Source organism: Plectropomus leopardus, chromosome 18, assembly GCF_026936395.1.
Source record: "Plectropomus leopardus strain MGB_pleo_1.0 chromosome 18, ASM2693639v1, whole genome shotgun sequence".
Classification (NCBI taxonomy): Eukaryota; Metazoa; Chordata; class Actinopteri; order Perciformes; family Serranidae; genus Plectropomus; species Plectropomus leopardus.
Window position 1 is genome coordinate 17,154,641 of NC_142193.1, and position 26,560 is coordinate 17,181,200.

Below are 26,560 nucleotides of genomic sequence, written 5' to 3' on the forward strand. Positions count from 1 at the left end.
TCAGGAATCTGCTCTATGTTTACCCACAAAGTCTAAACTTCAGCAGTCGTCAGGGCTCAGTGAGAAACATCACTGTGAAAGTTCAGTTCATGGCAGGAGAGGACCCCAGTCAAGCTTTGCCGGTGAGTCACAGTCAAGGATAATAAGTGACTGCGATGTTCTGAGGAAAATGAAACTCTAGTCACAAAGAACAGCTTGAGGCAGTGAAATAATATATGATGTTGTCTTTGAAAAATGTACTTCTTAAAAGGGGCACAGAAGGAAAGAAAGTCAAGTTACATTATATTATTTTCATTGTTTAACTGTTTTTGTGTATTGACTATTAAATGGTTGATTCACAATATGCATTCCTTGCTTAAAGTCACCCAAAATCTACCTTTTGAATATCAAAAACTCACCTCTGGTATACTACGAAGGCAAGTTGTGGTCAGACGTTGGTGAGTCAAGGCAGAAAAGGTGTCAAAACATCCAGAGAAACTTCTCCAACATAATCCACTTGTCCTCTGTTGTCCACACACTTATTAAATTCAAAACAATTAATTTTGCCAAAATGCTGTTAAATACTATGCTTGGATGTTGCAATCTCTTACAGGCACCTTTTTAAGTCTACAGGTGTGCGATATTTGTTGTATGTCTGACTTACGCTGTGCAGAATAGTGTATGTGCGTTAGTAGTAGTTTGCAGTAGTTTGTGTAGTCAGTGTTCAGGCATACAGCGGTTACATTGCTTGCTCACTACCCCCACCGTCATTTTTGCTTTATTTATCAATACTAAGTCAGATGATGGATGCTACAATTATAAACTGAAAGCTTCTTCCGGGGAGTCAGATTTCTCTTATCTTGTAATGAGAGTAGAAACAGAGTTGACTGATAAGACAGTGACAGAGGATTTAGTGTCAAAGCAAAAAGCGAAACTGCCTGTTTGGCAGTATTTTGGATTTGAACCTAATGCTAACACAGAAGATAAGAATTTTAATGATGAAAAAGAAATTGGTTTCATTTCTAAGAATTTGGACATGTGCATCCTGTTGCCTGCAGCTCTACATCTAGCTGTTCACTAAGGAAGCTCCCTCTTGTTCTATTGCTCCCTGATATCAAACGGATCTGTTGTCAACAAATGCTGAAAATAATTGTTGGGTTTGTTTATTGTTGACAATAGTGGTAATCTCACAGATAAACATATTACATTCCTTGTGACTAATTCATGATAAACGTCCTGTTTCATGAATCAAATGCTGTCAATGTGAAGCTGGGGCAGTAGAAAATGTTAGGTTGTTGTTAGGAGTAACTTAACACAGTGCTTTACAGATATAGAATGTAACTTATAAGTATCTTTTCATGTAAATCCTCAGTGTTTTTGGTAACACTAGTAGTGTCAAGAGTTTATGAACTGGTTGGAAATTTTACCTCATTGTTGCATCCCTACTGTGCAGACTTTGACACCAGAAGGCTGTCTGTCCAGTAGTTGATCTTTTCATAGATGGTGGATATTACCATGAAGGAGAGTTAATTTTTTCTGACAGTGTTTTTTTTTTTTAGATGACTGACTATGATTGTGATGAGGATGATTATGTCCAAGGACTTTCTCCTTTTGGTTATGCTTATGGTAATGGTTATGGTTACACTCTGCTGTTTGACCAGGTCATCTTCGGGAAGTCAAGTTGTGCCGAGTTCATGCAGGATGCGTACACTCCCATCATCTACCACAACAAGTAAGCATCAATAACCTGTTTACTCTCCACTGGAGTCTGTCCAGCTCATGTCTTCTTTAAACACAGTGTTTAACTTTTGCTCTAAAGGTCTCCTGAGTTCTATGAGGAGATGAAGATGAAGATTCCTGCCAACCTGACAGACAACCACCATCTGCTGTTCACCTTCTACCACATCAGCTGCCAACCCAAACAGAACACTCCTCTGGAGACTCCTGTGGGCTACACCGTGAGTTCTTCCACCTACACACTTACTTGTCTGATAGCTTCTTCTGTTGTCTTGCCATCGGTGAGCGATCGCGTGCCTCTCTTTCTGTCTGCAGTGGATCCCTCTGATGCAGCACGGCCGACTACGCACCGGCTCCTTCAGTTTGCCTGTCTCTGTGGAAAAGCCTCCACCCAGCTACTCTGTACTCACCCCTGATGTGAGTGTGTTAATATCAGTTTTCCTGCCATTACATACTCATTTGTGATAGGACAGAGGGTTAAAGGAGTTGGGTGTCACTCTGCGGCAGGTTCAGCTCCCAGGCATGAAGTGGGTGGATAATCACAAAGGAGTGTTCAATGTTGAGGTGACAGCGGCATCCTCGGTTCACACTCAGGTAAACAAATGTTGCTTTTTATCCTGTTGGTTCTACAACTCTATATACTCTATCAAGACCTATTGGAATTAGGTTAGTGTTGCTGGTACAGGTTCTGAAATTGTAATTCATTTTTACAAATAGAATCCATAGCTTTCAGCTATTGTGACTGGAAATGTCAATTTTTTGTCTGAAGAGAAAATAAAATCAACTGGAGAATATGAATGACCTTTCAAATACTGACAAGTCTGTTTTAAGTACATCTTTACTGTGTATTAGTGCATAACATATATGTAAGCCTGCAATTACTATCAGCAGTTTATGCATATAATGTCAATGTAATCCACCCCCTCCCAGACGGATGAACCACCACAGAAGATAAGCAATTCACTGCTGTGTATGGGGGCTGGCAGCAAAACATATTTTAGCCACTTTTAAAAAAAGGCCCTACTAAAAACATCAGTATCAGTCTGCTATGCTTAGAATATGTTCACAGCTTTACCTTGCTGTCAGAAAGCCCTTTTCATTGGCACTACATTTTCTCAACCATAGAACTGCAAAAGTACTTCATCCATATACTGTGGTCCAAAAGGGTATCCTTTTGTCCCCAAAGTGAACGGCTTTTCATTTTTGCTGTCAAAAACATTCTGCTTATATTTTCTTGTATTTGTTGCCTCTTTCAAAAAACGCTGACAAAAACAACTTATCTGTGGCGTAATAAAGTGTACAGCACAGTTATGCTTATTGAAGGTTGAGAAAATGTAGTTTCGAAGGAAAGACCTGTCTGACGTCAAGGAAAAATGAAGAAAATATTCTCAATATAGCCTCCTAATACAGATTTGTTTTAAGTAGCTGAAATAGGTTTTGCTGCTTACACTCCTCCACAGCAGTATATTGCTGAGCTTTTGTGTTGGCACTCCTGCCTGCATCTCCAAACTGGGAGCGTGCTAACCGCCATTTACTGAGGGCTAATTTACTGACTACTGATAAGTACCTAAAAAATGACCCCACTTTAAAAAAATCCAAACCATCCCTTTAATAATAATTCTGTTGTTAACTCTAGGACCCCCACCTGGATAAGTTCTTCACTCTAGTGTACGTTCTGGAGGAGTACTCCTTTCCATTCCGCCTCAAGGACGTCATCATCACCGAGGCAAACATGGAGGGGGAGCTGAAGGCCAGCATGGCTGCACTGAGAGGGGCTCTGCTGGATACCTGCGTCAGGTTCCTGCACCAGCTGCTCAACAAGCTCATTCAGCTCATCGTCTACCCGCCGGTCATCGCTGGCCAAATTGGTGAGCGAGTTCTGAAGGACAGCTATTTAAAATTTGAAGTGCACTTCTCGGAAACAAGGCTAAAATGCTAACTGATCATTTGAGTAGATAATGCGATGATTATTAACAATTACTATTCTTGATTTGGAGAGCTGAACTGTTTGATTTACGGAACTTACTGTACATCCAAATCATGTTTATCTTTTATTTGAAAAGGCAAAATGTAATTTAATTGGCTTTTAAACAAGTGTTAATGCACCCACGTTAGCTGAAAGGCTAGTTTTCATCAGCTGTCCTTTAGCAAAATGTTATTAAGCCTCCAAACCTTTATTACTTTCAACTTCAAAGACAGGACATCAGATATGCTAGGTGCCTCTTGCTGCTCTCACTCTTAATTTACCCACAGTAAACCTTGGCCGGGCTGCCTTCGAGACGATGGCTTTATTGGTCAACCAGATCCACAAAAATCTGGAGGGGAACCAGGACCAGCACGGCCGCAACAACCTGCTGGCGTCTTACATCCACTACTGCTTCCGCCTGCCAACCGCTGAACCTGCAATGCCCCTGACAGGTGAGTCACCAGTGAACTGTGTGCAGAGCCTTTCACTGAACCGCTGGCAGGCATTTGATCTGGCACATAGCCATTGATTCACTAATATTTCATAATGTGACGTTTAGTGTTCCCCAACAGTCATGAAATTCCTGGAAAATTAGAAACTTTGTTTTCCAGACTGGGAAATGGTTTGGAATTAACAGAATGTTTTGGATTTTCTTAATTTTTATTTTATTTTTTTTATCTCTGTTTATTGGGTTTTTTTTAATTATCAGACTGGACAGATTGACAATAAATGATACAAAATGCAACAGAAATGTGAGAAATTCACACATACAGACACAACTCGGCAAAGACAACATAGTATGAAATATGCAGTATAAATCTTAATTAAAACACAGGGTTGCTTTACATGGTAACTTTTGACACCACACTTAACTTGGAAGCAACAGTATAAAGTTGGGAGAATTATTACTGCCACACTTCTACATAATCAATAAAGGGTTTCCCAGTCTTATTAAATTTGTCAGCAGAGCCTTGTAAAATAAATCAGATTTTTTTTCTAGTTTAAGGTGCTGCATAACATCTCTTATCAACATAATGTAGGTGGGAGGTTTCCAACTCAACAAAATTAAACTTCTGTTTTGGAAAAGTTTTGTTTAAAATATGTCTATAAAAATCCTCAATTATGTTATGTTCTTACATTATGCACAATATGTTCCTTATGTTAATAAAAATGTAGTGCTGCATTGCCGGATTGCTGAAGCATCACTATTATGTGATGCATATTAGAAAGTTAGAAAGCACTAGCAGTTTACTTATCTGTATTGCCTATTAAGTGTGTGTTTAATGATGCATTGCTTTAAAACAACAAATAATATACATGGCTCAAGAGAAAGGCAGACCCTAGCTGTGTTGGATGTAGACCCTGCCCAAAAGTGTTTGATGTTTGCTTGGTGAAAAAGCATCAAGAGTATCAAAAGGCTGCTAAATGTAGACTGCCAACATTGGCACATAGTATTTCACACCTGCTGTACCAAAGCCAGATAATGTTACCATTCTACCGGCACAGGAATCATCACTTTTAACTGCGAGACAACTTCAACTAACACCTAACCAATCCAGTGCCACATCACATGATCTGCTATGGGCTTGAGTGATGTGGGCACTGAAGGTGATGGACTCACAAAATTTGCACAGCTCTTGCACAGAGCTTTGTTCCCTGACAGCAGAATAGTGACCGAATTAGTTGTGGAGAAATGAGGTGTGCATACTTCTACGTGTTTGCAACAGAGCCGTATTTCAAATCACTTGTTGTCACAGTGGTGTTCAGGCAGGCTATTTTAAACTACTTAAATCAGGTTATGGAAATGGGGTAAAATATTCTGGAAAGGTTTTGATAGTTCATTGGTAAAATATGTGAAAACGCTGGACATTTCTGTTTCATTTGTCCATCTCCATGAGTAGCTGGCACACAGTCCTACGAGATGCCTATGCAGTACGCCACCTTGTCGAGAGCGACAGCCCGCCCAAGCAGCCTCCACCTGTCCCGCTCCAAAAGTATCAGCAACTCCAACCCAGACCTGGCCAGCACTCCAGTTTCTCCTGATGAGGAGGTGCAGAGGATCATTGGGAGCAAGGTGAGCTCCACGTGTTTTTTTTGTAATACAGTGTGTTATTCTCATTGGAGCTATATAGCTGTGCTGTAGCTGATATGTTCTGAAAAGCCTCAAGTAATTTTCATAGAAGTCATAAAAGCAGGTTATATACAGTTTTAGAGTTCTTAAAGTTATGCATTTCTTGGTCTCCCCCTTATGCTTTGAGAGTAATGTATTCAGTCTAACTTTTGTTTTGTGTTTTTGTTGAGTGTATGTTGTTTAATGTGCATATTCATTTGAAAATTGTCTCATATTTTGTTTGGTTTAGCATTCAAGGTTTTTCAATAATGAATCCCCATCTTGTTATAGTAGAGTAGAAAAGAAACAACTGCACAAAACATGATTAACTGTATGTTTTTATGGTACCCCTTGTGACACATTCCCTCTTTCTGTTTGTCCCATATCAGTCTGTTATTTTGTTGTAATGACAGTGTCTCAGCTTTTCGCAGCAGATTCAATAATCTCAGGTTGACTGATAACTCTGTGCCAACAGTTAATGATGCTGCTCATTTCAGAGATGCAATTATGCTTTCTGCCTCTGTCCCTTGTGTTTCATTCAGTATCTCCAGCCCCTCATTTATTCTCCACTCTCCTGTTTTCTTTGCGGATTCAATCCTCACGTTTCTACACTCTGCTTTTGTCTTTCCCAGTATTATCCTTCAACAAATAACCTTGTGTGGTATTTACCTTCCCTTCACTCACTGTGACCTTGCCTCTTGCTGCACTGTGTGTTTGTGTGTGTGTTGTTTGTGTCTCTGGTGGCTTACGGCAGGGTATTGACCGCTCCCACTCCTGGGTAAACTCTGCTTATGCACCTGGGGGCTCCAGATCTGTGCTACGCCGAAACCCCAACTCCAGCTGTGAGCTCAAGCAGGTGCCAAATCCCTCCTCCTTCCTCCTCACCTTCACCTCCTCACCACCTCCATCCTGAACCATCTCTGATCAACACTTGTGGGTCATTTCCTACCTCACTTCTCAGGCATTGTGTCGGTATCTGCTTCCGTCTGTCTCTCACTCTGCAAGACATGTCCTAGCTGTCTCACCTTCCGCATCTCATGCATTTCATAAATCATCCTCTCACTGCCAACTAACAGACCATACCTGTTAGTTGTGTGTGTGTGAGAGACATAATCTCTGCCTGAGGCTAGTCAAATTTCTTACCAGAGTTCATAGGGTTCTCTGGCCACTCATCCATTTCCACTCACCCATTTTTACATCACTTTGTCTTCATTTCTGTGTGTTCACCTCACCATCACTCCATGTCAGGCAAGCGACCGCAGCTGCAATCGCATGTCTGCCTTTCTGGACAGCGTGGCCTTGTTTTCAGTTCCCACAAGGCAGATTACCAAGAAGGTAAACTGACAATAACAAACTGTAAAAGTGACATCCTTCACAACAACTCATTTGATGTCCTAACATTCATCAACTTTCAGTGTCATTAACATTAATCACCACTCATGACATTTTAACAATTCTGTCTCTCTGTAAGATGGTGTGATATTCTTTGTTTGTTTGTTTACACACTGACATATAATAGTCTTTTGTCTAAAGATTTCAGGACTCAATCTGTGGCAGATTTACTAATAAATGTGTTAAATTTATTTTTATCACTTTTAGGCTCAATAATTTATCACTTGATTAATCATTTTAATAAAGCTTTTAATTTAAAGTTGTTTACCTGAAATAGGGACTGAATAACTATCAAATAATTGCACTGTTATCTTTTACAAACCACAGTTGCAACTTTGGAAAGCAAACAAACACAGCTTTAAAGGGACAGTTCACCCCAAAATCAAAAATACACATTTTACCTGTAATGGTATTTATCAGTCTGGCCTTTTCTATCTGCCTTCTCGTGAATGTAATGATCTAGATGGCACTCAGCATTTGAAAAACTCAACAGCAGCGGCTCTTTCCAGAAATCATTTGCTCAGAACATTCAGCAGTGAATTAATTAATGTTTAGATCTGGTGCTGGCACAAGTCCCTTATTCATGATGCATGTTTTTTTGGCCCAGTGGTACAATCTATGGGATTAGTCTGGTAAAGAGACAATAGTTTCTACATGAAACTGCTCACAACATGGTCTGTGGAATATCTTGAGTCACTGAGTCACGATCTCGAAAGAGACATTGCTATTGAGCTATTCATGTTTTTGGCACTTTGAGCACCACAAGCAGAGTGCCATCTAGTTCTCATATAGTTAAGAGAGGGCAGACATCTCTACGGCTGATATTGCCAACGCTTGGTAACTCACATCAAAACAGTCTAGATTGATAAATAGCACAACAGGTAAAAATAAAATTATGTAATTTTTAATTCCGGGGTGAACTGTCACTTAAATCTTAGTAGCTCATCTAGTTTCTAAAATGGTTTGCGCATGAAAGATAACATTGGATCTGTGTTGGTTCATATGTAGCTGCTTCATGAGGAGCTGGCATTGCAGTGGGTTGTCAGCACCAGCACAGTGAGGGAAGCAGCGCTGCAACAGGCCTGGTTTTTCTTCCAGCTTATGGTGAGTATGTCTTTGAACATTTATGTTAATTTGACACCTCTTTATAAGAGTCTAAAGAGAATACCAAAAAAAAAAACAAGCATAATACAGTAGAAACCGTTATTAAAGCAGGATAGTTAATAATTTCATTAAATAACAATTTTTCTTATTTGCTCTTGACTCTAGACAAAGAGCATGACCCATCACTTATTCCTGACCTCGAAATTAGACATTGCTAGGCGTCAGCGTTTTCCAGACCGCTTTGTGGACGACATCGCTGCACTTGTGTGTGCCATCAGTGCAGACATCGCCAGTCGATACCACAAGGTAAAGCCATTCAAGAAATGAAGTGCTGGAAGTCTATTTATTGTCAGTATACCATATCTCTTACCCAGTGCTTGATTGTTATTGGCAACATTGGTTTAAATAATAAAATAAAATAATAAAATCTAATGTGCAGTGACCATAAAAAAACCTATTGTTTGTTTTTCTGATGATATCATAGCTTCCCTTTTTTCTAATCATATGCACCTTTCCTCATTCCTGTCCCTCTCTGTTCATATGAATCTCTCTCAGGATGTGGAGCTTGTGGAGCGGTTGAATAGCAGTCTGGCCTTTTTCCTGTATGACCTGCTATCTTTAATGGACCGGGGCTTTGTGTTCAACCTCATCCGCACCTACTACAAACAGGTGCTTTTTGCCCCCCTCCCCCTTTTCCTTTAATATCAAACACTTTAAATCCCAGTGCTCCCAGGCATATTTAAAAAAAAAACAGCTTTAACAGTCTCAAACAAATTTGTGCCTCAAACAGATCGCCAACAAGCTTCACACAGCGCAAAACCCCAGCTCCCTGAATGCCCTGAGGGTGGACTTCACTCGTATTGTCTGCAGCCACGAGCACTACGTCACCCTCAACCTGCCGTGCTCCACCCTCAGCCCTCCAGCCTCCCCCTCCCCGTCCACCTCCTCCACCACCTCACAGGTACTGAAGCAGGCTGAAATATGCTATACAACAGATTTAAACTGCTCATATATAATTTTCATTTTCTTCTATCCTTCTTTCTGTATCCACAGAGTTCAGCTTTTTCCAGTATGGTGCAAGACCAGGGTGTGGTCACTATGTTTGAGCTCTCTGTCCCTTTCCGCCAGCAGCACTTCCTGTCTGGCCTGCTGCTTACTGAGCTCTCTCTCATCCTTGATCCTGAAGGAGAAGGGTAGGCAATTACTCACTGCATACTTAAGAATCAGCAGTTTTCATTCAGTTTCCGCATAGAGATCATCAGAGTTCAAACTTTGTACAGTATAGCATGCACATGGGCCACACTGCCTGTGTCAGCGGCAAATGTACTTCGCTGAACCTGTCGTTTTTATTTTGGAGCCCGTGTTAACAGGTTAGAGCAGCCACAATGCCAGTGTGAGCAGCACTGATCACGCACCACTCAGCTGCTGTTCAGCTGCAGCACATCGAAAGAAATGGAGTCTTGCCGATTTTCAGCAGAAATAGACAGTGAAAGTGGTCTTTTGATAATTCTTTGGACTCCATACCACCTATGACTGCACTTTCAGTGTCTTTATTTGCCACATACATAAGGAAATACAAATTTATCTATTAAACTCAACCTTTCCTGTGTCTGTTTCAAAGTAAACGCCCTCTGGAAATGTTTTTCATCCCTTCAGTTGTTGACACAAATAATTTTACTGTGAAACATCTGCATGACTGTGTTGTTTACGATGCCGTTGCTTGCACAGCTTCATAAATTAGTGGATTATGCGCTTTTAATTTTGGAAAGTAGTTATAACAGCAGGCAGCTCTGCTGCAGCAGCGCACCACAGCAACGATGCTCTATGTGGACACCACAAGCCTGCACGCTGCAGAATTTCAGCGAGGTTGCCGTCATTCGCTGGTCACACTTGCAGTGTGACCAGCGCATAAAGCTGCAAAGGCCTCAGAGTGCCATCTTGTGGCACTGTCAATTAGTTTGATTAAATAAAACTATATATTTTTTTATTTATTATTAAGAAAGTTACTTTAAAATCTAAATATCATCAAGACTAAAAATGCATAACTTCAGTCACTAGTTATTTTTTAATATTGCCCTGCCAATTCCAATGCATCATCAGGTAGAGGCAAGAGTTTGCCACCAAACATGGATTCATTAAATTTGGATTCATAATGGCAGGAAGCGAACCTAAAACCATCAAAGCTTCAGAGACACTTAAACACAGACCAGCCAGTATATGTTACAGTCCAGTTTATTTTTCTCTCATTTTATATTGCTCTTTTTAAATATCACTTTTGTGGGAAGGTGGTCCTCGGAAATGTTTTAACAATTAGAAGTGGATCTTAAAGGTCTTAAGGGTGTTCATCAGTGTGTAACCACCTCAAACCACCTAAAAATTTGCAGTTTCAAGCTAGGAAAGGTTGGGAACCTCTGGCATAAAGTACATGCATGCAGCAACAAACAGACCAAATGTGCTGATATACTTCTTTTTTTTACCTGTAGGGTTTTCTTCCTTCAAAAAAAGGCCATTAGTGCTGTTCACTCCCTGCTGTGCAGCCATGATGCAGACCCTCGTTACACAGACCCTCAGGTCAAAGCGCATGTTGCTCAGCTCTACCTGCCCCTCATCCCCATCGTCATGGAGACGTTGCATCAGCTTCACGACTTCTCTGGTCAGCAGAACATACATGCAACCCACTTATGTTGTTATGGCTGTCCACCTCCTCTGAACATTTATTTCATTTACAGTATTATTGCACCTGAGAGTGCTTTTCTTCTTTCTTTCTAGACTCCTCGCCTGCTCGGGTCCGCCATGCCTCAGCCCACGCTGACGATGCTGACCCAGACAGCGGCAACACTATCAGTCAGTCTGTTGCCATGGCGATTGCCGGCTCCCCTTTGCCGCATGTCAAAGCCAACCCGTTCGCGCTGCCCACAGTGGTGAGTGATAGCGGCAGGGGTCAGGCTGTTCCCCCGGGCCCTGCACACTGACAGGTCACAGATCAGCCTCTGTGTGGGAGGCTGCTGCCTCAGTTTAAGAGACGATCACTCTCGCCTTCCTCTAACAGACAAAAAGCATTTGCATTCTTCCAATGTTGTTGTTCTTCCCTGAAGTACAACTGCTCCTCTTAGCCTGTAGGTGGCTCTCTGTCCTCTTCCTTTGAAACTCTCTGTAAACAGCCATTTTGTACTGAAGCAGATTAAAAGACTGGCACTGAGTTTGTGTGTTTGTCTTCACCAGGCTGGGCGCCAGTCCAGCTCTCTGTCTGCCGAGTGCAGCAGGACTCTGCTGGTGAGTTTCCTGTGGGTGCTGAAGAATGCAGATGCTGCTCTCCTGGAGCGTTGGGTGTCTGATTTGTCTGTGCTGCAAATCAACCGCCTGCTGGATCTTCTGCATCTCTGTGTCTCCTGCTTTGAATACAAGGTAAAATAACCAAGCAGTGACACTACTGTGGAAGTCTTTTACACCCATTCTGAGTAAAAAAACATCTACAGCTTAATTTGGACATGCCAGAGCTACAGAGCATCATTATAAATATGTCAGTAGTTGTTTCAAGAAGTTTGCCTGTCATCATCTATCAACAATGCAACATGCTGGAGTTACATTTTCCAAAAAACATTCATGATAATAATTGTATTCAGCACTTTTAAAACAGATTTTACAAAGTGCTTTGACAAACAAAACAAAGCAGGAGCAAGAAGCCTCAAAGGCAATATAAAAAAAGAAGCCAAGCAATAATACAGAACTAAGGTTGTACAAAAATGAAGGTAGAAATAAACAAGAGATCAGAGGCAAACACATATTAGAAAGTAGATTATTGTGAATATTGATACAAATGATTATTAAAAAAAACATTTTAGTAAAAGTAAATTTTAATGATAAGCAGGATCAAGACAGCATAAGAAGATAAATTAAAAGATGAAAAGTGTTTTTTTGTGAGCTCAAGTGTCTATGTTGTGTATTTAGTCTAACTAAGCTAACTACATGGGCAGCTCCTGCTCATTTCTACAGGAGGTTTTTATTAAATTATTTTTTTTTTTGGACCAAACAAATTTCAAATAAATTGATCTTGTTTTTCCCTGATCTCTTTTATTTGTTATTTGTACCTGTACTGTAAAATTCGATGGTTTCTTTAGGGGAAGAAGGCCCTCGAGAGGATCAACAGCCTGACATTTAAAAAGTCTCAGGACATGAAGGCCCGACTGGAGGAGGCCATACTGGGCACCATTGGGGCTCGTCAGGAGATGGTGCGCCGCTGCAGAGGTAATTACATGAAAGCACCGTATTTTGTGTGTGTGTGTGTGTGTGTGTGTGTGTGTGTGTGTGTGTGTGTGTGTGTGTGTGTGTGTGTGTGCGCGTGTGTGTGCGCGCGTGCACGTGCACGCATGTGCGTGTATGTAGGCAAGTTTGTGTTTATGGAAACTGCAATTTGTTTACTCTTCCAGAAAGGAGTCCCTACGGGAGCCAGGAGAATGTTAGGTGGAGGAAGAATGTCACTCACTGGAGACAAAATACTGACAGAGTTGACAAGTATGTTCTTTACATCGGTTACCAATATATTTATCGATTATAATTTAAAGATATAATTTGCAACATTTCCACATTAACATGTTTAAAAATGACTAGACCTACAGTGTGTCATATATTTTGTTGAGTTGTGTACTTACATTATCCCAAATGTTTCCAATATCAAAACTGAAGAGAAATGTGTCATTTATTCAAGACATTGCATTTCATTTGGTCGCCCGTCCATGGCATCATATCCCCTCTACTCCTTCTGAAGAAATTTGGGAAACACCAGATTATACGTTGTTGAAAATCATAAAACTGAAATTAAAACATGAAATTATTATCACCGACAGTAATACAGCATTTTCTCCCCACTCCTTACAGGACTAAAGCTGAGGTGGAGCAGGAGTCTGTAGTGGATGGCAACTTAGCTACTGAGGCCTCTCTGATTGTTCTGGACACACTGGAGATTGTAGTCAAGGTGAAGGAATCATCAGCACACACTTTAGTGTCCATGTTATGTTATTTTAGCTTTCTGTAATTTGTTGTGTCTCTCTGTCAGACTGTGGTGGCGTCAGAGCTGAAGGAGAGTGTTCTGGGTGGAGTGCTGAGAGTGCTCCTTCACAGCATGGCAGGCAACCAGAGCGCCCTCTTCCTGCAGCACTGCTTCACTACACAAAGAGCTCTGGTCTTCAAGGTATAAATCTCTCTATTACAGTTTTCTGTTGATTTATTAGTTGATTTTTATGTAATATTAATGCTGCTTGAAATGTTGTTACAGTAACGCGTGATATTCCTCCTACGATTTTTAGAGGGAAAAAAATCAATTAGTTTATTTGTGTATTTATATAATTATATTGACTCTGCATGTGTTTTTATTCATTTACAAAGAACTTGAATTTTAAAGAAACAGTTACAAATCACACTTTATATATTTGTGTGAGGAGTATGCAAAGTGAGAGTGTGTGCTTGTGTGTGTTTAGTTCCCAGAGATGCTGTTTGAAGAGGACACTGAGCTTTGTGCGGACTTGTGCCTGCGTCTCCTGCGTCACTGCAGCAGCAGTGTGGGCTCTGTCAGAAGTCACGCCTCTGCCTCTCTTTACCTGCTCATGAGGCAGAACTTTGAGATCGGAAATGTGAGTCTAGAGTCTTTGCATTGTAGATCATTTGTATTTTCATTTTTTTTGTTATAACCAGTGGCATGCCAGTAACATTGTTTCAGGTAATTTCCATTTTTTGACAGAGAAAATCTGTTGAGGTCCAACATATTTAAATCTGTAAGGTCAAAATGACCACTGAAATAATTCCTTTTAAAACACTGTTTCCCCAGTGAATGCAGTGTGAGCAAGCATCAGTGACAAAATCAGTTCGATTGCATAGTTTTATCTTGGAATGTCCTAACTGTTTGCAAGCGATGCAATGCAGCACTGTCGCAGCACTATCCTTTTGAGCTAAACTTTTGTTGGACGCTCTGTTTCTATTTTTTTTCCTGTTGTTGTTCGAAAGCACCGCAATGGAGGAGGAACAGCTGATTTGTGAAGTTGAAATGAGCAGTTATCTGTAAGATACCTTCTAATTTTACCACAAAAACCTAAATAAGGTGGCAGTTGACTTGAGGAAGGTTGTTTGGAAGCTGAAAGTTTGTGCTAAATCACCATTGCTAATAATACCTACTTGCTGTTGGCTAAATTGTATGTAATTTCTAGTAAATATCATAATATAAATGTGTGTTTTCTGTTTAAAATGTACAAACTTTGCTAAATCTTTTAAGTGGTCACAACTCCAGTTGCATCTGGAGTGCGCAGAGGTTTTGTTTACACGGCATAACAGTACTTTCAGTTGTTTTAAGCTCAATAAATCCAGATGATTTTTGACTGAAATTTCACCCACTTATCCAGGACATTAAAAACTTCCACACGTGAATCGGGACCAGTTTTTTCATAACAGAAGCCTTTGCCTGTAAAACAGAATGGATTTACAGGACACATACAGGATGTTTAAGGAATAGATGCTTTAATTATGTTGAGTCACAATCTGTCCTAATTTTTCCTTTGGATCAGAACTTTGCACGAGTCAAGATGCAAGTCACAATGTCCCTGTCATCACTGGTGGGAACATCACAAAACTTCAATGAGGAGCATCTTCGCCGCTCGCTCAAGACCATCCTGACGTATGCAGAAGAGGACTTGGAGCTGCGTGACACGCCCTTCCCAGAGCAGGTATGTCACAGCTGCTGTACGTAGATCCTTCTGGAGCTGCTGGAGTGGATTTATATACTCATGTGCTGTGTTGCATTTTTAAAAACTGCAGGTCCAGGATCTGGTGTTCAACCTGCACATGATTCTTACTGACACTGTTAAGATGAAAGAGCATCAGCAGGATCCAGAGATGCTCATCGACCTGATGTACAGGTACTGTCATGCCTATTGATAACGACTGCATACAACAATAACGTGTCACAAATAAAATATCTGATATTCTCTGTTTTTGTTCCAGGATTGCAAAGGGTTACCAGAACTCCCCTGACCTGCGTCTGACGTGGCTCCAGAACATGGCAGGAAAACACTCTGAGAGGGGAAACCATGCTGAAGCTGCACACTGTCTGGTCCACAGTGCAGCACTGGTGGCAGAATACCTCAACATGCTGGAGGATTGCCGCTACCTACCAATTGGTTGTGTCACGTTTCAGGTCAGTGCTTAACGTTTTATTTGGTGACTCAGTGTGTTTATAGGAGGCTGTCCCAAAACTGGAGCACTAAGACCGAGGTCTGCAATTAGTGAAAAGAGAAACTACAAAAAAAACAACTTTTTTTTTGTTCTGACTTCTCTGTTTTTCCATCAGAATATTTCATCCAACGTGTTGGAAGAGTCGGCTGTATCAGATGACGTCCTATCTCCAGAGGAGGAGGGGATCTGTGCTGGGAAGTACTTCAGTGAGTCTGGTCTGGTGGGCCTCCTGGAGCAAGCAGCTGCCTCTTTTAACATGGTACGACTCATATTCTCCGACCACATGGTGACAGACTGTATGTTAACACGGCACAAGGTTAGAGCATTAACATGGCTGAAGGGAGTGTTATGTGATCAGGTGGTATGTGTGAAACTGGCTTTCCGTTGTGCTGTAACCCCAGGCCGCGATGTACGAGGCCATAAATGAAGTGTACAAGATACTGCTACCGATCCATGAAGCCAACAGAGACTTCAAAAAGCTGGCCACTGTCCACGGGAAGCTGCAGGATGCCTTCAACAAAGTCTACAACCAGGTGAGTTGACAGTTTGACCCCCGGCTGTTAGTTCAGATGAGAAAATGAGTTTTGTCCTGTATTCTTACTTATATGTCTTTTCTTTTTTTTTTTTTTAACTTTTACAGAGTTCAGGATGGGAGGTAAAACATTAAATTGTTACACTGACTATATTACAGTCAAGGTAAAACTAATTAAGCAATTTCTTTTTAATTTGTATTGACAATGTTTTTTTTCCCTCCCCATTGCTTGTCCACTGCTGTTTTGGTGTGAATGACATGTTACTGGTGAGTGATGCAAAACTTGTTTTCACACTTTGACATAGTCGAACCACTGTCGAACCAAAACAATTTCCATCCCTTTTTGCCACTCTCCTACTGTGGGAAACTATAGTTTAGCCAGGATTTTTATTTTCTCTTTGTCCTCAAAGAGTCGCTCTTCTATTGCTTAATATTTTGTCATCTTTATACAGTAACATGAGACCAGTCAGTTCAGCCTATTTGTCGTCTGTGTCGCCTTGACGCGTACCTTTTTTTAAAAAGGTACAGATCATAAATTCATTTTAAATTAATAGTGTTTTTAATATTTTTGGCTGTGTCGCCATTGAGGAACTTTAATCCTTTATTTGAAAATATCCTCCATTGTTTTTCAGGGTTTCTGTGGATCCTTTAAAAAGCATTGAATTCAACAAGAAAGGACACTTATTTATTTAATTTATTTAACAAAAAATAGATGTATCCAGTCATTATGAGATTTTGCAATGCAATATCAGAAAAAAACAATTCATAAAATCTTACTATCCAAGTCTGAGCATTTTTAAGACTTTTGAAAAATTAATTTGAGTCAGTTTTATTCCAATTAAGATTTTAAGATTAAATTTGCCATAATGGGAATCCAAGCAGAGGAATCTGACATGCAGATCGAGAACTTAAATGAACTGTATGTCATTCAGAGTTAATTCTCATCATAAGCTCTAAGCTGTTGTTTACTGAATATGGTGTTTTCAGGATTCAAAGCAGAGGAGAGGTGGAAAGTTGATGACAACTGCTCTCATGTTGCTGTGCATGAAAACTTAGCGAGTAAAAACACCTGTGTGACAGTTGACATAAAACAAAGCAACGGATCAGCCTCTATATAGCTCAATATAGCCGATCCCGATCAGTTAAAAATGCTTTTATCGTCCCAGATACCAGTCTTTGAATTTGGATCATGACAGTCTAATTAACCACACCACAAACTACAAAAAGCTATCTCTGATATTTTAATGTAGGGAATTGATAGACTTGCCGTTTCTCTTATCATAATGTCTTATTTGTCTGAGTTTTGCTCTGTTTACACATTTAACCCTGGTCTGCTCCAAGTCAATCATCTCATCTTTTCATTCTGTCTTTAGTGTTCAGAGAATGTTTGGGACCTACTTCAGGGTGGGTTTCTACGGCTGCCGCTTCGGAGACCTGGATGAACAAGAGTTCGTCTACAAGGAGCCATCAATCACCAAATTAGCGGAGATCTCCCACAGACTTGAGGCATGTTAACTTGTCGGGATGGATGCTAATAAAGATGTCGTTAGTGATTTATGGTAAAACAAATTCCTAAGGATGAATCGCTTTTTGTGCACAGGAGTTCTACTCAGAGAGGTTTGGTGATGACACGGTGGAAATTATCAAAGACTCAAACCCCGTGGACAAAAACAAACTGGATCCCAACAAGGTAATATGATATTTATATGCAGTAATTGACTAATTTTATATCAGTAGAAATTCTGCAAAAGATCTAATTGTGCTGATGACTGTTTGTGCTTGTTTCAGGCCTACCTGCAGATCACCTACGTTGAACCATTCTTCGACACATACGAGCTAAAGGAGAGAATCACATACTTTGACAAGAACTACAATCTGCGTACTTTCATGTACTGCACTCCCTTCACTCTGGATGGCCGAGCCCACGGCGACCTGCATGAGCAGTATAAACGAAAAAGTATCCTCACAACATCTCACGCCTTCCCTTACATCAAGACACGCATCAATGTTATCCACAAGGAGGAGGTGGGTGTCTGTTTTGGAGGTATTTTTGGTCAGTAGTTAAAAAAAGACATTTCACTTAAAAAAGCTACATATTTTCCTCGTCTGTTTTGCTGTTTATCAGTCTAGATTGTTTTGGTGTGGGCTGCAGAGATGTCTGCCTTGTCTCAAATATAATGGAACTAGTTGGCATTTGGCTTGTGCTGCTCAAAGCAGCAAAAGTACATTTGAAAAACTCAACAGCAACGTCTCTTTCCAGAAATCTCGACCTGGTTACTCAAAATTATCTACAGACCTTGATGTGGACAATTTAATGTTGGAACTATTTTCTTTTTACCAAATTACACCCACCAGCTGTATCACCGTGCAGGAAATATGCATCGACTCAGATGAGAGGCTCGTGCTCTTGCTTGTGACGTGAGATGTAGACGTCAGTGGCGTCCTCCTCGGCTGAGCTGTTATGTTAGCAGTGCAGTGGTGTTAGGTGAGCTAGCAGTAGGTGCAAGCTTGCTTCTGCACAGTGATATGGTTGGCAGGTGTAGTTCGGGTTGAAGACATCTCTATGGCTGATCTCTCCAACTATCTTGTCTGGATCCAGACCTTGGAATCAGCCCACTCCACCGAGCTGAAACATTTGTTTTACATTGTAACATGACATAGCGGTTTCTTGTTTGAAATAAACAATGGGGCGCCCATTAGCTCACCTGGTAGAGCAGACGCCCCAGGTACAAAGTCTTTGCCCCTTCTGTGGCAGCCGCAGGTTCAGTTCCATCCTGAGCCCTTTGCCGCATGTCGTCCTCTCTCTCTCCCTCCCAAAAAAGCCCAAAAAGTAATCTTATGAAAAAAAAACAACTAAATAAAAAAAGAACAACCAATGAGTGTTGCAGGAGGACTGATGATTTGCCAGGGGCGGGACTAATACTTCTGTAGAGCAGAGCACTGAAAACAATGAGGTGTAATAACAACAGTGATGAGCGCTGTAAACAAGATAAACACTGCTATGGAGGCTGTTCTAAATCACTGTCTTCTCAACATTGCCAACATCGTAGTTTCATTTTACTTTGCTCCGCTATATTCTTAAAGCTCAGTCAAAATTGGTATTTTAGCATCGAGACGCATCACTTCGGTCTTAAAATCATGCTCAATTCAGACGATTACGTGGTCCTCCTCCCCTACATATATCAGTTAGAGTGTATGCAATGTCAGACTGAAGATGGAAATTAATTTTTACAAGTTTACGGTTCTGTCTGATATCAGGCAATTAACTCTCTGCCACTCAGACTTAAACCATCTTAACTGATAAATATCACAACAGGTATAAGAAAATATGTATTGTTGATTTTGGGGTGGACTGTCCTTTTAAAATAATGTAGCACAATAGCAGAAAAAAGTCAACTATGTGTGTTGTCTTTGGTTCTTTAGATCATTCTTGTCCCGATGGAGGTGGCCATTGAGGACATGCAAAAGAAGACTCAGGAGCTCGCCTTCGCCACAAACCAAGACCCTGCAGACGCGAAGATGCTGCAGATGGTGTTGCAGGGCTGTGTGGGCACCACTGTCAACCAGGTTTAGATACATGCAACTAATGATGTATAACCGCAATCCACTTTACATGTCAAAATCCCACATCCTGCTGCAATATGAATCCAACCCAAATGAGGTTAAAAGTCTGGTTCATTGTTTTAAGTCATGACAGACATTCCTTAGCAGATATGTAACAGTTTCTCCCCTCACAGGGCCCCCTTGAGGTGGCGCAGGTCTTTCTCTCCGACATTCCTGATGACCCAAAGCTGTTTCGCCATCACAACAAACTGCGCCTCTGCTTTAAAGACTTCACTAAGAGGTGATGACACACTCCACAACCCAGACGCAGACTGCTGTGTGACTAATAAAAACAAACCCCAACACCCTGCGTCTACTCTTCTCTTTTTCGTGCAGGTGTGAGGACGCCCTGAGGAAGAATAAAGCCCTGATTGGACCAGATCAGAAGGAGTACCACAGAGAGCTAGAGAGGAACTACAATAAACTGAAAGAAGCTCTGGGTCCTCTCATCAACCGCAAGATCCCCCAGCTATACAAAACCCTGCCAGCTCAGACTACGCAAACACAACGGTAACTTGAGACACTCAACGCACACGCCTACGCACAGACACACACAAAATGAGCTCATGCTGCTTCTCTAACTTCATCAAATGCAAGAGTAACTTAAAACCAAACTTTATCATACCCCAGGTCATAGACTCAAACATTGTGTTTGTTCACATAAAACTAAAGTGAGTTTGAAACTGACACATTTCTCAGAGAGGTTGTGTTCATTTATAGAAGAAAGTTGATGCACTTCTCGAAGTATTGCAGCATTTTTGACTACGGAAACTATCACCATATGTGTTTTGTTTTCATTTGCTTTTGGCATCAGCTTTGTGTTTGCATGTGAGAGCCTGAGGACTGCTGGTTCATAATCAAAAGCAGAGCTACAGTCAACAGCACCTGCCATAGCGATGCTTTCATAATGTGGACACATGTATAGAAAAGAGCTGGATATTCTTCCATTTATTTAACTAAATATAAATAGATGTTAAAACATTACATCGAGACAAAATGTCCCTTAGTTGTATTACTCAGTGAACAGACAACACACACTGTATAAACTGATGAGGTGGTTTTAACTCATTGTTAGTCTCACACACCCGATGTAGACTGTGGCTGTCAGCCTGCTATTGGCCGCTATCTGCGTGTTACAGTTTCAAAATCCCCTTGATATAGGAAACAACAACCTCCAATCTAATAATAACCTATAAGCTGAAAATTACAAGTTTTGATGAAGATTTGGATCATGCAAAAGGCATGTCTGCTTTGTTGTTTTGGTGAATTGTTTTCAAGGCAAACAAGGCAGTTTTATTTGTGTCGCACATTTCATACACCAGGGTAGTTCAAAGTGCTTCACAGAGCAATAAAATATCAGACATTATAAAGGATACAGATTTGCAATAAAAAAGAAAAGATAGAAAAGGTAAGATTGGTTACTAAATGCTAATCATAGCAAAAGTGCAGACAATAGTTGCAAAGATTACAAATAAAACAATCTGTGATAGCACCTCAGAAAACTCCATCTCACAGGACTCTGTGTGCCTGATGTTGATCCGTATTCTAACACACAGTGTGAATTGATTTGCCACATCTTTTTTTAGTGGCAGCAGCAAGCCTTCACAAATGTACTACTTGTTCCACTTCACACAAGTCCCTGTGATATTGTCGTAATGAAGTTCTGCAAGAGCCACATACAGCAGACAAATCGACTATGGTTTTAACGAGTTCATCAAGCTCCAGAGCTAATGTATAGTCGGGCTCCTCTGGCTATAGTCGGCATACTTCTGTTATTATCATTTCTCGTTTGTCTCCCTTCTTGCAAAACATTCACCAAAACAAATGCCCCCCTCCCCCAAACACTTTTGCAAGGGCACAGTTGCTGCATTGTGAACTTAGCGCCGCCCAAGACTTGGTTTAAATACATAAAAACATGCAGGAGAATTTTCCCTAAAGCAAAATGATAATGTGAGATTCCAAGTCTTTATCTAGCACTGACACAGCACATTGGAGATAGGTCTGGCTACACGAGGCTACCTCATTCTGAATCTTTGAAAATAGACACTCATTCAGAGTCATTTAGGCTTATAGTGGGACGCCACAGACATTCACAGGTTTCATGGGAACTCCTTCACTCCCTGGGTCAGATTTCATGTCTCAAATTAATTTAAAATAAACATAAAAAAAAATCACAAGTCACAGAGTTCAATATTGAACTCATTACACCTCAGTTGTTTTTGCCATTTTTCAGATGCATTTTACAGCAAAATAACCCAAAACACTTGGAGTAAAAAGTCTTTATCATCTTGCTTTTCTCACGCAGGAACTCCTACAGTAGGTCCAGTCTCCGCAGAGTCGACTGTTGAGCCAAAGCAAAACTGGATAACAACACAGAAAAAGCTTTATAAGTTAGCCACATCTCATCCCGTCTTTCCCCCTTCCCCCACTGTACTTTGCACCAACTGTCACAAGCACACACGCACCGTCCTCTTCCTCATCTAGCTCGTTGTTTTACCCACCCACCCCCTGGCCACCCAGACACACCATAATCCCCCCGCCAACCACCACCACCACACACACTTGTCCCCTCTTCCCGCGCTGAAGCATCTCTGCCGTCACCACCACTCTCACACCTCAGTAGGAGAAAACCCCGTGTGTTTACACTGGAAGGTTATCTGCACTGTAAACATCGACGTTTGGAGCGAGGCTCAGACATGTCAGTGTTTTAAACCGAGCCTTCAGAAGTCGTCTCCTCACAGTAATCTCTCTGAGCCTGATCTGGTTTTAACTTAAGTTTTTACAGGTCTCGAGCTGCCAAACACATTTTGCATCCAAATAGTTTGGGGCTTGAGCGGATCTGTCTTCCTTTTGCTTCTAGTGTTTGCTTTTGAAGAGGCTGCAGTTTGTCTGTTTTGTGTCGTGGCCTTATTTAATTTGTAAGAGATCTTTTTCCTAAACTATGCCTGGTAGTAGTCTCTGCCAGACTTAGTTATTAAATAGTCCCAGGGAGTTTTCTTTTTTTATCAACAGACCAAATAACTAACATTCCTTCCTCCTCAAGTCGTCACCTTTATCTGCCGATCTCTTGTTATAAGAATTCATTAAAAGGCGGAGGTGGGGTCGTTCTGTCCAAGCTCAGACCTCCGCTCTAGTCCGAGTACAGCAGCAGTGAACTGTAGTAGCAGTTTTAGAGGGAAAATGATTATTCTAGCGGGGAAAAGGGCAGGATGTAATGTATAAATATGTTTTTTAAACTGTGAAACTATCTTGTAATGCACTGCACATCTGATGTTTATCGCAGACGCACTGCCGTCGGCCAGGCCATCTCCTTCACCCACACAAATATGTTCAAACTGTGACATTAACTATGCCCCTGCAGCACAGTCTGATAGCTGAATACATTTCGTCTGCGTGGTATAAGCCGAGTCCTCGTTTGACTGCATTTGAACTGCTGTCAAAAAGCACTCCATATGTCTTGTCTGTTTCTAATTGTTGCAGATTTCTATTCTTTGTAGCTATTTCCAACTACTGTTTCTATTATATTGCACTATTGCAAGCAAACTGCAGCACATTAACACTGTAACTACTTAAATATTTAGGCTTTTGTTACTTTTACAAGGCTGGAAAATGTTTTTTTTTTTTACCAATTAGATCAACATATTTTTTATTTATTTACATTGTCTTTTTTACTGCCTTCTATTAAATTTTTCTTCCTAAGCTTCTGGTCAGCTTTTATTTGTGTAGCTACAGAGCTGAAGAATAGACTGTTGTGGATTTCACTCTGTATAATACGCTTATTAAAGAGTTTTGTCGTGACAGTAACCAAAAATATGTAACTTTCCCTTTGAGGTTTTAGTCTGTGCTCCTGAAAAGTGACTCTCTACTATTGTAATCACGTTATAATATAGCAAACCTGTGTAGTGTTTGTATTTAAGTCCACAATGACCCCTCTTCCTGACTGAATGCGATGCAAACAAGCAGCAAATCAGTTAGATTGTTTCTGTATTTCCCAGTGAGGATGTCTACACCTGCTCTGTGTGCCTCTTGTTTGAAAAAACGCTCGCCTTGACTCTATTTTGGCAAAGCTTTGCACACCTTCAACCTATTTTCAGAGCAACAGTAAACCATTGCTTAAGCTCACTGAGGCCTCGGTATACTCAGTGAATGTTGGACAGGATTACAAGGCGCAGCTGGGCGGAGGAGTGTCCGGTTTGGCAACCTTAGTATAGCATCTCTGCTCTTTGCAGATGATGTGGTTCTGGTTGCCTCATCGGACTGTGAACTCTGTCATGCACTTGGGTGGTTTGCAGCCAAGTTTAATGCGGTCAGAATGAGAGTCAGAACTTTCAATCTGGGGCCATGGTTCCAGCATTTTAGTCTTGTTCACAGTTAGGTGTGAAATGGAGCGTGTGAGGGACAGGTGAATCACTGCAGCATGATGCGGGCATTGTGCTCAACCATCAAGGTCAAGAGGGAGCTGAGCCAAAAAGGCAAATCTTTTGATTTATCAGTCCATTTGTGCTCTGAGCCTCACATAATCTCCTGAACTTTGAGTAGTGACCAAAAGAATGAAATTGTGGATACAAGTGGCTGAAATATTTTTTCTCCTGAGGGTGGCTGGGCTCTCTCTTAGAGAAAGGGTGAGGAGCTCAAACATCAGGAGGGAGCCTGGCTTAGAGCCGCTGCTCCTTTGCATCGAAAGGAGCCAGTTATGTACCTAGGGCATCTGATCAGACCAGTATGCCTCCCATTAGAGGTTTTTGGTGCATGCCCAACTGGTTGGAGACCCGAGGGTAGACCCAGAACATCCTGGAGGGATCATATATCTCATCTGACCTGGGAACACCTTGGGATACCCAGGGAGGAGCTGGGATATGTTGCTGCGGAGAGGGACGTCTGGATTACTGTGCTTAGGCTGCTGCCCCTGTGACCCGGCCCTGGATAAACAGGAGATAATGGATGCATGGAGTGCATGAAAAAAACAAAAAACGAAACAGGTAAATAAAGCAAACACTCAAACATGTTTAACAACTAATACAGCTTCATGCAATTCTTTTAGTGAAGGCAGTTAATGTAATTTCATGCTACGTGCATTAACTCTTACTCTTAGAATAAAGAGTCTGAGGCAAAAATGTGCATTGATATGTTTTTCTTAAATATTTAAATTTTCCAATCCTGGTGCAAGACTACCTCACTGACCTTTAACCACAAACACTTGATATATTCCTGTGGTAAATTACCTGCCATCAACTATCTTATAAAACACTGTGATTCATTGATTAGTTCATGTACTGTAGCATTTGGTCGACATTAAAACATGCATCCTGACAGCCTCAGCACTTAGGGCACTGTACTAAATCTCCTGTGCTAAATTTCATTGCTGCACTGTTCACTAAAGTTTGTATTACATGGTTATAAGGACAGGACAAAGATGTATTTGATCCAGATGTCTTCCTGGCCTTCCTTTTCCAAAACATTAGTCTTAATTTCCTGTGGTGGTAGGATGATCCATATTATAGCATGCAATGTTTGTCTAATTTACCAGAATGAAGGGCCTCGTGTTTGTATTCAGGTACTTTATAAAAACTTGCAGATGGCTCACTCAGTCAGAGCTGAGGACTGTAGGGTTTTCAGCTAACAAGATCCCTCCGGTGTCAGTTCTCAATACTGAAGATTGGCTGTGGACAAGTAAAAAATCATGTAAATACCAAGCTCCAAATGTGATTCTCAAAATTTTTGTTTCTAAGTTGTAAATTTGAAGCATTTTATTGATAGTGGGGTCAGTTTCTACAAGTCATTAGCAAATATATACAAAAATAGAAATATTAGTAACTATACAAAGGCAGTGCATAATTAGTACATTAGTGCAAACTTATACAGACACATTTTCTTTTAGATAAAAAAAAAACAATTTCGAAAAGTTTCGAAGTTGTAGACTGACTTCTCTCAATGTATCTCAATTACATATTTTGTGAGTGTTCAGCCTTTATATTGTAAACATATAATCCTTAACTTTTTATTATTAGATTTCATTTTACATTTGGTGTGTATCGGTCTGTGTTTAAGCTCTGCTCTCTTTTTTTCTCATTGAGGGTGCTTGTATTTTGTGCAGTTCCGTTACAGGTTCTTTGAGTTCCTTCCTGGTACCTTGAATGTTCTTTAAAGTTCGTGTACTTCCTGGAAAGGTCACTGTACTTGCATTATGTCTGTGGTAGTCTTGAAAGATCCATAATGGACCTTGAAAGTTCTTGGAAAACCTTGACATCTTAAAGTGTTATGAGGATCTGGCATATCCTTCCTGAAGTTCTTTGATATCCATAGAGTGCTCTTGGGATGATGTTTTTTTTAGACTGAAGACCAGAAGGTGGGGTAACTCTGGTTCCTTCATTAAAACCCCTTAAGATTTTGGATTATTGCAGAAAATAAGTTCTGTAGCTAACTCATTTATGATACTTGCACGTTATGTTAGATAATCTCTAGACTAGATAACTAGATAATCTCAAATTAACCCCACTTTTATGATTTTTGAAACTAAATATAATCAGTGCACACATCCTCCCCAGCATGGGAGGAACTTTTACATTGTAAAACCTCAGGTAGTTCTTTTTATTCATTCATTTTTTTGTAAATTATTCACTAAACTTTATTTTTTTTAAAAAAGTTGCAGGGAACTTGCTGTAGCTCCATGATGTGGAAAATTTCTGTTTTGATTAAACATTTGCTAAAAGCATTCAAACAAAGTTTTATGTTGGAGTTTGTTATATTCCAAATTCTAAAATTTGACAAATATTTTAATTTTGTATGATAAATGCATATGGGTTATCGATCTCATTACTGATATCAGTATCTGCCCTAAAAAAACAAATATTTTTCAACACCTACTTTAAAATCACTAAAGTGTTTGTGGAGGAGGTGTTTATCTATATTTATATATTTA

General features: G+C 40.5%; 1 protein-coding gene across 3 annotated transcripts in view; it reads left to right on the top strand.

Annotated features, from left to right (window-relative positions):
- The window catches only part of dock6 (dedicator of cytokinesis 6), a 36,586-nt gene extending 13,246 nt beyond the window's left edge, over positions 1 to 23,340 (top strand). Inside the window, exons 15-50 of one of the 3 annotated variants that reach the window (XM_088090934.1) lie at positions 5 to 122; positions 1,641 to 1,711; positions 1,799 to 1,937; positions 2,032 to 2,133; positions 2,224 to 2,310; positions 3,353 to 3,584; positions 3,970 to 4,134; positions 5,584 to 5,756; positions 6,547 to 6,648; positions 7,041 to 7,127; positions 8,193 to 8,288; positions 8,454 to 8,594; positions 8,844 to 8,957; positions 9,079 to 9,249; positions 9,342 to 9,481; positions 10,772 to 10,941; positions 11,058 to 11,209; positions 11,511 to 11,693; positions 12,407 to 12,533; positions 12,716 to 12,800; positions 13,164 to 13,260; positions 13,342 to 13,476; positions 13,763 to 13,915; positions 14,840 to 14,998; positions 15,090 to 15,190; positions 15,276 to 15,468; positions 15,622 to 15,765; positions 15,908 to 16,039; positions 16,147 to 16,161; positions 17,419 to 17,544; positions 17,639 to 17,728; positions 17,827 to 18,063; positions 19,462 to 19,605; positions 19,776 to 19,882; positions 19,978 to 20,151; positions 21,947 to 23,340. In XM_088090934.1, the coding sequence (XP_087947060.1) occupies positions 5 to 122; positions 1,641 to 1,711; positions 1,799 to 1,937; positions 2,032 to 2,133; positions 2,224 to 2,310; positions 3,353 to 3,584; positions 3,970 to 4,134; positions 5,584 to 5,756; positions 6,547 to 6,648; positions 7,041 to 7,127; positions 8,193 to 8,288; positions 8,454 to 8,594; positions 8,844 to 8,957; positions 9,079 to 9,249; positions 9,342 to 9,481; positions 10,772 to 10,941; positions 11,058 to 11,209; positions 11,511 to 11,693; positions 12,407 to 12,533; positions 12,716 to 12,800; positions 13,164 to 13,260; positions 13,342 to 13,476; positions 13,763 to 13,915; positions 14,840 to 14,998; positions 15,090 to 15,190; positions 15,276 to 15,468; positions 15,622 to 15,765; positions 15,908 to 16,039; positions 16,147 to 16,161; positions 17,419 to 17,544; positions 17,639 to 17,728; positions 17,827 to 18,063; positions 19,462 to 19,605; positions 19,776 to 19,882; positions 19,978 to 20,151; positions 21,947 to 21,989 (4,705 nt within the window). In that variant the 3' untranslated portion in view covers positions 21,990 to 23,340. The remainder of the gene's footprint in view (positions 1 to 4; positions 123 to 1,640; positions 1,712 to 1,798; positions 1,938 to 2,031; positions 2,134 to 2,223; positions 2,311 to 3,352; positions 3,585 to 3,969; positions 4,135 to 5,583; positions 5,757 to 6,546; positions 6,649 to 7,040; positions 7,128 to 8,192; positions 8,289 to 8,453; positions 8,595 to 8,843; positions 8,958 to 9,078; positions 9,250 to 9,341; positions 9,482 to 10,771; positions 10,942 to 11,057; positions 11,210 to 11,510; positions 11,694 to 12,406; positions 12,534 to 12,715; positions 12,801 to 13,163; positions 13,261 to 13,341; positions 13,477 to 13,762; positions 13,916 to 14,839; positions 14,999 to 15,089; positions 15,191 to 15,275; positions 15,469 to 15,621; positions 15,766 to 15,907; positions 16,040 to 16,146; positions 16,162 to 17,418; positions 17,545 to 17,638; positions 17,729 to 17,826; positions 18,064 to 19,461; positions 19,606 to 19,775; positions 19,883 to 19,977; positions 20,152 to 21,946) is intronic. The other 2 variants (XM_042505745.2, XM_042505744.2) reach the window with 2 other exon arrangements.
- Positions 23,341 to 26,560: the final 3,220 nt, after the last annotated feature.